The sequence below is a fragment of the Mobula birostris genome, chromosome 5 (assembly GCF_030028105.1).
Source record: "Mobula birostris isolate sMobBir1 chromosome 5, sMobBir1.hap1, whole genome shotgun sequence".
NCBI lineage: Eukaryota > Metazoa > Chordata > Chondrichthyes > Myliobatiformes > Myliobatidae > Mobula > Mobula birostris.
This window is the reverse complement of record NC_092374.1, coordinates 179,978,098-179,990,996: the sequence shown is the minus strand read 5'-3', so window position 1 is coordinate 179,990,996 and position 12,899 is coordinate 179,978,098. Positions and strand designations below refer to the sequence as shown.

The window sequence follows — 12,899 nt, the reverse complement described above, 5'->3', positions numbered from 1 at the left end:
ATACCTTGCGCAAAGCACGAGTGGGGGAAACAGCCAGCTTCAACCAGCCAGTAGACCACGGACATGAGGAATATTGTCCGAGCCTGCCCACTCCCTTCCTATAACTCAGGCCAGAGTCCTGGTAGCATCCTCCTAATTAGAACCTGAAGGACAGAACGATGAGTGGGTTCTCACAAGTCCAGTAACACCCCAGCCATCTCTTCGTCGGTCTTTAGCTTCAAGTAACCCTTCACAAAGTTCCAACGATCAATCTCTGCTCCAATGTCCAACAGCCCGGGACGATCCCACCGCACATTGCTGCCCTTGGAGTCTTCATCTGGGAAGGCAGGTCTCTTTCTTCGGTTGGTCACCATCTCTGTCCCCTCGGTCTCACTCTCTGATGCCACTGTTGTGTTGACCAAGCACTCCTCTTCAAGGCTCACATCACTAAGACACAGAGAGGACACCTTTAGACAGGGTGCACAATGTAATTAAGGAAGCAATGGTGGAAGTGTTGATGACCAGTAGCATAACAAGGATCTTCTCCAATATTTTCCCTACCACTGAGGTATAATTCACCGGGGTAATAACTCCCTGATATGTATCTATTGTACAACATAAGCCAAAGAACAATTGCTAATCCACAGTTCTCCGGCATCTCCCCTGTAGCTAAAACAGATATAATGATCTCTGTCAAGGCCCAAATAATTTCCTCTCTCGCCTCCTAATTGCCTGGGGTATATCCCACCAGGCCCCAGTGATTTATCTTCACCAGACCCAGCAACACCACATTCGTGTTATGAACATGCCTTGGAATATCAGCATACCCCTCTTGGCTTCACTGTCCTCCATGCCCTACTCCTTGGTGAATACTGGAGTGAAGTACTTCTTTAGCACCCCAACTGTTTCATCTAATTCCAAACTTACATTCCCTCCTTTGTCGTTGAGAGGTAGCTGCACTAGACATACATTAGAAACTAGTGGGTGACCACCTATCACTAGTTACCCTCTCTGTGATTGTCCTCTTGTTTTTAATATACGTCTAAATGCTTTCTCTAACTTCCAGCATCCATTCCTGTCTGTTTCCCCTTCCTTCCACCTCTGCTTTCTTGATGTACCCCATCCTGGAGGCCCTCTCACCCTTTCTCTTCTTCTTCCCTATTCTCATAACGTGCTCATCACCTCCTTCTGGTCCCCCACCTCCTCTTTTTTCACTCCATGGGCCATTGTCCTCTCTAATCAGATTCCTCCTTCTGCAGCCCTTTACTTCTTCTAGCACACCCACTGATTCTCACATTACGCCCTCCCCAAACCACTCACCTTCCCCCTCACCTGCCAGTTTGCACTCTCCCCAACTCCTTATTCAGTCTTCTGCCCCCTTCCTTTCCAGTCCTGATGTCGGGTCTCAGCTCAAAACATCAACTGATGATTGCTGCCATAGACATTACCTGACCCGTTGAGTTCCTCCAGCATTCTGTGTGTGTTGCTCAATATTTAGAACATCTGCAGAATGTCTTGAGTCTAAAATACCTTGGAGTTCTCTCTAACATGGCTCCTTTGAATGCTCCTAATTGTCCATTTAAGTTCCTTTCTACTTCCTTCACATTTCTCAAGGACCCCATCCAATTTCAACTTCCTACAGTTTACATGTACTTCCTTGAATACATTTGCAACATCTCTCATCATCCAAGCTCCCCAAACCTTGCCATCCTTGACTGTCCTCCTCACAGGAGCATACAGTGCCTATAAAAAGTATTCACCCGCCTTGGCAGTTTTCATGTTCTATTGTTTAGCAACATTGAATCACAGTGAATTTAATTTGGCTTTTTTGACACTGATCAACAGAAAAAGACTTTTCTGTCAAAGTAAAAAGCAATCTCTACAAAATGATCTAAATTAATTACAAATATAAAACACAAAATAGTTGATTGCACAAATATTCAGCCCCTTTAACATGACACACCAAATCAGCACTGGTGCAGCAAATTGGTTTTAGAAGTCACATAATTAGTTAAATAGAGATCTGTTTTTGGAGATCTATGTGCAGTCAAGGTGTTTCAATTGAGTGTAGTAAAAATACACCTGTATCTGGAAGGTCCAGCTGCTGGTGAGTCAGTATCCTGGCAAAAACTACACAATGAAAGCAAAAGAACACTCAAAGCAACTCTGCGAAAAGGTTATTGAAAAGCACAAGTCAGGAGATAGAGAAAAGAAAATCTCCAAGTCACTGAATATCTCTTGGAGTACAGTTAAGTTAATCATCAATAAATTTAAAGAATATGGCACAGCTGTAAATCTGCTTAGAGCAGGCTGTCCTCAAACAACTGAGTGACCATGAAAGAAGGGGACTAGTGAGGGAGGCCACCAACAGACCTATGACAACTCTGGAGGAATTACAAGCTTCAGTGGCTGAGGTGGGAAAGACTGCACATACAACTGTTGCCCAGACGCTTCATCAGTTTCAGCTTTATGGGAGATTGGCAAAGAGAAAGCCACTGTTGGAAAAAAAAACATGAAATCTCAGCTAGGGTTTGCCAGAAGGCATGTGGGAGACTCTGAAGTCAGTTGGAAGATGGTTCTATGTCCTGATGAAACCAAAATTGAGCTTTTTGACCATCAGACTAAATGCCATTGTTTGGTGTAGGCCCAACACAACACATACTCAAAAACACACCTTCCCTACTGTGAAGCATGGTGGTGCCGCATTATGCTGTGGGGATGCTTCACTGCAGCAGGCCCTGGAAGGCTTGTGAAGGTAGAGGGTAAAATGAATGCAGCAAAATACAGGGAGATCCTGGAAGAAAACGTGATGCAGTCTACAAGACAACTGCCACTTGGGAGAAGATTTGTTTTCCAGCAAGATAATGAACCCAAGCATGAAGCCGAAGTTTCTCAGGAATGGCTTCAAAACAACTAAGTTAGTGTCCTGGAGTGGCTAAGCCACACCTCAATCCAACTAAGAATCTGTGGTTGGACTTGAAAACAGCTGTTCACTAACAACTCCATGCAATCTGACAGAGTCTGATCAGTTTTATAAAGAAGGATGAGAATTACATGCAGTGTCCAGATGTGCAAGACTAATAGAGACCTATTCACACAGACTTAAGTCTGTAATTGTTGCCAAAGGCACACCTACTAAATACTGAATTGAATGAGGTGAGTGAATATGCAATCAATTATTTTGTGTTTAATAATTGGAATAAATTTGTAGAAATTTGTTTTCACTTTGACACGTCTTTTCTGTTGATCACTGTCAAAAGAGCCAAATTAAATCCACTGTGTTTCAATGTTGTAAAACAATAAAACATGAAAACTTCCAAGGTGGGTGAATACTTTTTAAAGGCATTGTACTTCTAACGAGCTGGTCTTTAAACAACTCCCATGTCAGACGTGGACTTACTCAATACTAACCTGCTCCCAACCTCCTCTCCCCAGCTCCTGCCCAACACTGTTGTGATTAGCCCTGTCCCAATTTAGCACTTTGCCAGGAGGTCCAGTCCTATCAGTCAGACAACTTCACTGTCTGAAAACTTGTGGAGATATGATCACTGTTCTTAAAATATTTTCCCTTCTGAAACTTCAATCACCTAACCAGATTCATTTTCTGAAAAAAGGTCTAGTGTGACACTTTAAGCAACACACACTAAAAATGCTGGTAAACGCAGCAGGCCAGGCAGCATCTATAGGAAGAGGTACAGTTGACGTTTCGGGTCGAGACTCCCCCTCTCTCTGCCACTTTCAAATCTCTTACTATCTCTTCTTTCAGTTAGTCCTGACGAAGGGTCTCGGCCCAACACGTCGACTGTACCTCTTCCTATAGATGCTGCCTGGCTTGCTGCGTTCACCAGCAGTTTTAGTATGTGTTGCTTAAATTTCCAGCATCTGCAGATTTCCTTATGTTAGTGTGACACTTTCCCTGGTTGGACTATCTACATACTGAATCAAGAAACTTTCCTGAATGCACCTAATAAATTCTGCCTCAAATGTCAAGTACTAAGGCAGTTCCAAGTCAATACTGAACTTGGAAGTCAAGCTCAAGGCAGTTCACCAACTGCAACTACCCTATTGCTTTTGCATCCTTCCATAACCTGCCTACATCTGTAACTCCATCCCGTGCTGCCTGTTGAGAGGCCTATGGTACAACTGCAGAGGGCTTACATCCTTCTTATTCCTGATCTCCACCCATTTCCCTCAGTGGATGAGCTCTCCAGTATGTCGTTACTGAGAGCAGCTCTGCCGCTTTCCCTGATCTGTAATGTAACCCCCCCGCCCCCAACTTTTATCACGTCTGAAACATCTGCACCCTGGAAAGTTGAGCTGTCAGTCCTGCCCTTCCCTCAACCATCATTGTAATGGCTACTACACATATATTCATCCAGGCTCAAAGTTCACTTGCCTTACTGTAATACTTCTTGCACTGAAATAAATGTACCTCAGCCCATCAGTCCCATCTTGTATATTAATGTGATCCTACCCGTCCTTCGTTACAGACTTAAACTCTACCTTCTTGTCAACCCATCTACTTGCTGACCTGCTACTCTAGATCCAACACCCCTATCAGGTTACGTTGAACTCTTCTGAATAGTATTAGCAAAACTCCCAGTAAGGATATCACAGTTTAGCTACAACCCGTCCTTCTTGTACCAATCCCACTGCCTTGGTAAATATCCCAATTATTCAGGTATCTAAAGGAGTCCCCTGTGCTCTGCATTTAACTGTATCACCTTCCCATTTCTTGCCTCGCTAGCACAAGGAGCCATACTGAGATTATAATCCTACTGGTCCTGCTTTTTAAACTTTCCACCTACACTGTCTTTGTAGGACTTTGTCCCCCTTCCCCATCTTATGTCACTGGACCATAACCTCCAGCTGCTTACCGACCCCCTTCAAAATAACCTGTGCCCACTAAGACATCCTTGGCTCTGGCACCAGCGAGGCAGCACACCATCCCGGAGTCTTGCTTGTGGCCACAGAAGCACCAATCTGTACCCCTTACTCCAGGATCCCCTATCACTATTGCTCGCCTAGACTTTGCCCACCTTCCCCGAGACATGTCAGCTCGTATTCCTCCGCTACCACCCTTCCTCTAAATCTGGCTTCTGTCCCCTTCCTTCCCAGCTCTGATGAAAGGTCTCAGCACATAACAACAACTGCCAATTCCCCTGCATAGATGATGCCCGGCCTGCTGAAGTTTCTCCAGCATTTTGTATGTGTTGCTTGATTTCCAGTAGGATCTCTTGTGATTATAAACGAGAAAATCAGAAGATACTGGATATCCAAACAACACACACAAAATGCTGGAGGAACTCAGCAGGTCAGGCAGAATCTATGGAAATGAGTAAACAGTCGACGTTTTGGGCCGAGACCCTTCATCATACTGAAATATCAACTGTTTACTCATTTCCATAGGCTCTGCCTGACCTGGTGAGTTCCTCCAGCCTTTTGTGTGTGCTGCTCTCGTGTCCATGCTTTGCCTTTCCTTGTTCTGCCCAATACATACCACCTCTCACCATTTATTTTTTGGACAATTACATGTTCATCCTGGGCACCCATTAGCATTTACTGAGCCCCGTGACCAGCTGGTTAAAGCAGCCCCCGCACCTGCTCGGATGTGACAGGGTCACCGTGGTCCCAGAGAAGGCAGACGCCGCTGGCGAAGGCAGACTGTACAACTCCTCTTGCTCTGCGGGAAGACAAGGACAACAAAGACGTTTACTCCACGTGGATGGATCCACAGGTAAACCTGTCCTGCTGCTCGGCTTCCACTCCCCGAGCTAGTGTCCCAGGTTACATCAGCACACTATGGACACCATTCAACACACAACAAGATCCCAATCAAATAGATGGGAAAATATTCTGTGGAGTAAAGATATCAATTGGCTGTTTAACAGAACAGTGCAACACAGACACAGGACCTTTGGTTGTGTGCCAAACTAATTAAGATACATCCCTAATGAAACTACTCACTTCTGCCGCCACAATGTCCATATCTTTCCATTCTCGGAATAGTCACGTACCGATCCATGAGCCTCTTAAGCACCTCTATCATATTCCTGATGAAAATGGCAGAGCTCGTCATCGAAACATCAGTTAAAATCAACAACTGTACCCGGATGATAGCCTGGATCTCAAGAGAGAGAATTTGTAGAATGTCTGCGAGATGGCTTTTTAGCACAGCTTGTTGTTGAGCACACTAGGGGATCGGCTGTACTAGGTTGGGTATTGTGTAATGAACTGGAGGTGATTGGAGAGATTGAGTTGAAGGAACCCTTAGGAGGCAGTGATCATAACATGACTGAGTTCACTGTGAAATTAGAAAAAGAGAAGCCGAAATCTGATGTGTCGGTATTTCAGTGGAGTAAAGGAAATTACAGTGGCATGAGAGAGGAACTGGCCAAAGTTGACTGGAAAGAGACACTGGCGGGAAAGACAGCAGAGCAGCAGTGGCTGGAGTTTATGCGAGAAATGAGGAATGTGCAAGACAGGTATATTCCAAAAAAGAAGAAATTTTCGAGTGGAAAAAGGATGCAACCGTGGTTGACAAGTCAAAGCCAAAGTTAAAGCAAAAGAGAGGGCATACAAGGAAGCAAAAATTAGTGGGAAGAGAGAGGATTGGGAAGTTTTTAAAACCTTACAAAAGGAAACCAAGAAAGTCATTAAGAGAGAAAAGATTAACTATGAAAGGAAGCTAGCAAATAATATCGAAGAGGATACTAAAAGCTTTTTCAAGTATATAAAGAGTAAAAGACAGGTGAGAGTAGATATAGGACCAATAGAAAATGATGCTGGAGAAATTGTAATGGGAAATGAGGAGATGGCAGAGGAACTGAACAAGTATTTTGCATCAGTCTTCACTGAGAAAGACAGCAGTATACCGGACACTCAAGGGTGGCAGGGAAGAGAAGTGTGTGCAGTCACAATTACGACAGAGAAAGTACTCAGGAAGCTGAATAGGCTAAAGGTAGATAAATCTCCCGGACCAGATGGAATGCACCCTCGTGTTCTGAAGGAAGTAGCTGTGGAGATTGTGGAGGCATTAGCGATGATCTTTCAAAAGTCGATAGATTCTGGCATGCTTCCGGAGGACTGGAAGATTGCAAATGTCACTCCGCTATTTAAGAAGGGGGCAAGGAAGCAAAAAGGAAATTATAGACCTGTTAGCTTGACATCCGTGGTTGGGAAGTTGTTGGAGTCGATTGTCAAGGATGAGGTTACAGAGTACCTGGAGGCATATGACAAGATAGGCAGAACTCAGCATGGATTCCTTAAAGGAAAATCCTGCCTGACAAACCTATTACAATTTTTTGAGGAAATTACCAGTAGGCTAGACAAGGGAGATGCAGTGGATGTTGTATATTTGGATTTTCAGAAGGCCTTTGACAAGGTGCCACACATGAGGCTACTTAACAAGATAAGAGCCCATGGAATTACAGGAAAGTTACATACATGGATAGAGCGTTGGCTGATTGGCAGGAAACAGAGAGTGGGAATAAAGGGATCCTATTTTGGTTGGCTGCCGGTTACCAGTGGTATTCCGCAGGGAGCAGTGTTGGGGCCGCTTCTTTTTACGTTGTACATCAATGATTTGGATTATGGAATAGATGGCTTTGTGGCTAAGTTTGCTGATGATACGAAGATAGGTGGAGGGGCCGGTAGTGCTGAGGAAACGGAGAGTCTGCAGAGACTTGGATAGATTGGAAGAATGGGCAGAGAAGTGGCAAATGAAATACAATGTTGGAAAGTGTATGGTTATGCACTTTGGCAGAAAAAATAAACGAGCAGACTATTATTTAAATGGGGAAAGAATTCAAAGTTCTGAGATGCATCGGGACTTGGGAGTCCTCGTACAGGATACCCTTAAAGTTAACCTCCAGGCTGAGTCAGTAGTGAAGAAGGCGAATGCAATGTTGGCGCTCATTTCTAGAGGAATAGAGTATAGGAGCAGGGATGTGATGTTGAGGCTCTATAAGGCGCTGGTGAGACTTCACTTGGAGTACTGTGGGCAGTTTTGGTCTCCTTATTTAAGAAAGGATGTGCTGACGTTGGAGAGGGTACAGAGAAGATTCACTAGAATGATTCCGGGAATGAGAGGGTTAACATATGAGGAACGTTTGTCCGCTCTTGGACTGTATTCCTTGGAGTTTAGAAGAATGAGGGGAGACCTCATAAAAACATTTCGAATGTTAAAAGGCATGGACAGAGTGGATGTGGCAAAGTTGTTTCCCATGACGGGGGAGTCCAGTACGAGAGGGCATGACTTATGGATTGAAGGGCGCCCTTTCAGAACAGAAATGCGAAGAAATTTTTTTAGTCAGAGGGTGGTGAATCTATGGAATTTGTTGCCACGGGCAGCAGTGCAGGCCAAGTCATTGGGTGTATTTAAGGCAGAGATTGATAGGTATCTGAGTAGCCAGGGCATCAAAGGTTATGGTGAGAAGGCAGGGGAGTGGGACTAAATAGGAGAAAATGGATCAGCTCATGATAAAATGGCGGAGCAGACTCGATGGGCCGAATGGTCTACTTCTGCTCCTTTGTCTTATGGTCTTATGGAGAAGAGATTATTCGACCTCTGTCACATCTGACTCCATCACCACACATGGCAGCACATTCCAGACACCCACCAATAAACTTGCCCCACACATCTTGTCCGCTCTAGTATCTGACATTTAGACCCTGGCAAGATTCCAGTTGTTTATCTTCGCCTCTCATAATTTTATGAACTTCCGTCAGGTCTCCCCTCAGCCTCGCCTGATTCAGGGAAAACAACCCACGTTTGTCCAGCCTCTCCTTATAGAATATGCCCTCTGATCCAGGCAGCATCCTGCTGAGTTTCAAAAGCAACCTCAGCAAAGCCTCAACATCCTTCCTATAATGGGGAGACCAGAACTGAATACAATTAATCCAGATGTAACCTAACCAGAGCTGTACAAAGCTGCAACAACTTCCTCACTCCTCTTTCATCGAGCAGACACAAAATAAAAGGGGGTGCCCTTCACTGTCAAACCTGTCACTGAATCGACACTGGCCCCTTTTATTTAGACATATCCCAAATCTTGATGGTGGCAGTGAGTAATGCACTACATGGCCCCACGTTAAGCTCCTACCTTTCTTGATTGTAGCACAGGTTGGGACACCCCCTTCCCCGATGCAGACAGCAATGATTTCCCTATCGAGACAGTGTTGCCGCTCTGGCTCCTTGGCAAGTCTAGAAAATACAAACAGGAAGAGAGGCCTGCCTGTTAAGGAGTTACCGTGAAAATATATACAGTAAAAGAGGTGAGAGTGGACTTCAGACCACAAAATAACTCTGGAGAGGGAGTAATGGGGACAAAGAAATGGCAGAGGAACTTAGTATTTTGGGTCAATTCTTCACTATGGAAGATACTAGCACTATGCCAGAAATTTAAAATTGTCAGGGGCCAGAAGTAAGTGCAGTTGTAATTATTAAGGAAAACATGCCTGGGAATATAAAAGGTCTGAAGGTAGAGGAATCACCTGGACCAGATGGTGTACACTCCAGGGTTCTGAAAGAGGTGCCTAAGGAGATTGTGGAGGCATTGGTAATGATCTATCAAGAATCACTCGATTCTGGAATGGCAAACAAGAGAAAATCTGCAGGTGCTGGAATTCCGAGCAACACACATGGAAAAAAGTACAATTGACGTTTCCGGCCAAAACCTTTCAGCAGGACTGGAGAAAAAAAGCTGAGGAGTAGATTGAGGTGGGGGAGGGGTGGGAGAAACACAAGGTGATAGGTAAAACCTGAAGGGGGAGGGATGAAGTGAAGAGCTTGGAAGTTGATTGATGAAAGAGACAGGCCATGGAAGAAAGGAAAAGGGGGAGGAGCACCAGAGGGAGGCGATGGGCAGACAAGGAGATAAGGTGAGAGACAGAAAAGGAGGTGGTAAATGGTGAAGGGGGGTGGGGGTATCGCTGGAAGTTTGAGAAATCAATGTTCATACCATCAGCTTGGAGGCTACTCAAACGAAATACAAGATGTTGTTTCTCCAACCTTAAGTGTGGCTTCTTCACGGTAGTGGAGGAGGCCATGAATGGATATATCGGAATGGGAATGGGAAGTGGACTTGAAATGGACAGCCACTGGGTGATCTTGCTTGTTCTGGCAGTCAGAGCATAGATGCTCAGTGAAGTGGTCAGAGTGAGATCTGTACGGAGGGCCCAATGGACAAGGGAGTCACGTAGGGAGCGATCCCTACGGAAAGCAGGAAGTGTAGTGGTGGGATCCCATTGGAGGTGGCGGAATTTCGGAGAATTATGTGCTGGACGTGGAGGCTGGTGGGGTGGAAGGTGAGGATAAGAGGAACCCTGTCCCTGGTAGGGTGGCAGGCAGATGGGGTAAGAGCAGACGTGCATGAAATGAAAGAGATGCGTTTGAGAGCAGTGTTGATGGTGTGTGGTTGAGGGGAGCATTGATGGTGGCCTCATCTTCCCACCACCCTACCAGGGTTAGGGTTCGTCTTGTCCTCACCTACCCCCCACCAACCCCCACGTCCAGCACATAATTCTCCGAAACTTCCACCACCTCTAACGGGATCCCACCACCAAGCACATCTTAATAGGGGCCGTGGACAATTCTGATTTGATGGAGAATGGACGTGAAAGCACAGAGGAACATCTGGAGAAATTTCTGAAACGCCCATTCGCTGCTGTCGTTACTGTATGGTCGTGAATCTTTTGGAGGGTAGGCCTCAAAATCCCCGGCCTTGCCTGCTTTTGGTGACCGAGAAGGAGGTCAAATCGTTCGGATAGTGATGGCGCTCAGTACTCGGTGTTGGAGAGCTGATCAGAGCTCGAAGTTTTTGGATGACTCAGAGTCGGATCATGGTCGGGTCTGGCAGGGAGTTTTTCTTCCTTCTCCCGTCTGCATGAGATGTGGGACATTTGAGAAACTTTGAACTTTACTATGCTCACGGACTTCTTCATCAAGTTATGGTATTGTTACACTGTTTGTAACTATATGTTATAATTATGTGGTTTTGTCAGTTTTTTCAGTCTTGGTTTGTCCTGTGTTTTGTGATATCACACCCGAGGAAATAATGTATCATTTCTTAATGCATGCATTACTAAATGACAATAAAACAGGACTACGTGTCTTCATAATCATCATAATCATCTTTCTCTCCTCCCTACTTTCTGCTTTCCACAGGGATCGCTCCCTACGTGGCTCCCTTATTCATTTGTCCCTCCCCACTGATCTCCCTCCTGGCACTTATCCTTGCAAGCAGAACAAGTGCTACACCTGTCCCTACACCTCCTACCTCACTACCATTCAGGATCCTAAACAGTCCTTCCAGGTGAGGTGATACTTCACCTGTAAGTCCGTTGGGGTGATTTACTGTGTTCAGTGCTCCCAGTGTGGCTCCTTGTATATCGGTGATACCCGATGTAGGTTGGGGGAGCACTTGGAGGAAGTAACAGGCAGGATACACAAAGGATGTGGTTTACTTGTATTTTCAGAAGACCTTTGACAAGGTGCCGCACATGAGGCTGCTAAACAAGCTAAAAGCCCAATGGTATTACAGTAAAGATACTAGCATATATAGAAGATAGGCAGAGTGGGAATAAAGGGGGCCTTTTCTGGTTATCCTCTGATGACTAGTGGTGTTCTACAGAGGTCAATACTGTGACTGCTTTTTTTCACATCATATATTAATGATTTGGATAATGGAATTGATTTTTTTGTGGCAAAGTCCAGAGATGATATAAAGATAGGAGGAGGGTTGAGTAGGGTTGAGGAAGTAGGGAGTCTGCAGATGGACTGAGTCCGTTTGGGAGAACGGGCAAAGCAGCGGCGGATGGAATATAGTGTGGGGAAGTGTATGGTCATGCACTTCGGTAGAAGGAATAAAGGGGTAGAACATCTTCTAAACAGAGAAAATTCAAAAATCAGAGGTGCAAAGGGACTTGGGAATCCTTGCGCAGGATTCCCTGAAGGTTACCTTGTAGATTAATACAGTGGTAAAAAGGCAAATGCAACGTTAGCATTCTTTTTGAGAGGACTAGAATATAACAGCAAGGACGTAATTGTGAGGCTTTCTAAGGCACTGGTGAGGCCTCACTTGGGGTTTGCACCCCTTATCTGAAAGGCATACTGGCAGTGGAGAGGGTCCAGAGGAAGTTCACAAGATTTATTACAGGAATGAAAGGGTTAATCTACGAGGAGTGTTTGATGCCTCTGGGCCTGTACTCGCTGGAGTTCAGAAGAACGACGGTTGATCCCACCAAAACCTATCGAATATTGAAAAGTCTGGATAGAGTGGATGTAGGGAGGATGTTTTCTGTAGTGGGTGAGTCTAACACCAGAGGGTACAGCCTCAGACTAGAGAAATACCGATTTGGAACACAGATGAGGAGGGAATTTCTTTGGCCAGTAGGTAATGAATCTGTGGAATTCATTGCCACAGGGGGCTGTGGAGGCCAAGTCACAGAGTATAAAGTGGAGGCTGCTAGGTTGTTGATTAGTCGGGGCATCAAAGGTTACAGGGAGAAAGCAGGAGAAAGGGGTTGAAAGGGATAACAGATCAGCTGTGATGGAATGACAAGAGCAGACTCAAAGGGCTGAATGGCCTAATTCTCCTCCCGATATCTTACGGTCTAAAATAAGACTGCTGGGTGAACTCGGCAGGTCAGGCAGTATCTGCGGAGGAAAATGGACAGTCAATGTTTCAGATTGAGATCTCTTACCCGGACTGGGAGTCCAGATTAACGTTCAAAGTTGTGGAACTTAAAAGGGTCATGAAAGTAAGAAGTAAATAGAGGAAATGTTGCAGTGACTCTGAGTTTATTTCCACTATTCAGTTATTACTTAAGTTATTGTCTACTGGGCTGTATTTAATTACCAGCACAGGGATGGATAATGAATGCTGCCCTTGGCTAGACCCAAAATAAATTGAAAATGT

The 12,899-nt window shown here is 45.1% G+C and overlaps 1 protein-coding gene across 4 annotated transcripts in view; it reads right to left on the bottom strand.

Annotated features, from left to right (window-relative positions):
* The window catches only part of LOC140198091 (uncharacterized), a 46,650-nt gene that overhangs the window by 6,364 nt on the left and 27,387 nt on the right, over window positions 1–12,899 (bottom strand). For all 4 annotated transcript variants that reach the window (XM_072258979.1, XM_072258978.1, XM_072258980.1 and 1 more), the window contains exons 8-10: window positions 9,084–9,184; window positions 5,581–5,662; window positions 175–426 (exon numbers count right to left, since the gene is read on the bottom strand). In XM_072258979.1, the coding sequence (XP_072115080.1) occupies window positions 175–426; window positions 5,581–5,662; window positions 9,084–9,184 (435 nt within the window). The remainder of the gene's footprint in view (window positions 1–174; window positions 427–5,580; window positions 5,663–9,083; window positions 9,185–12,899) is intronic.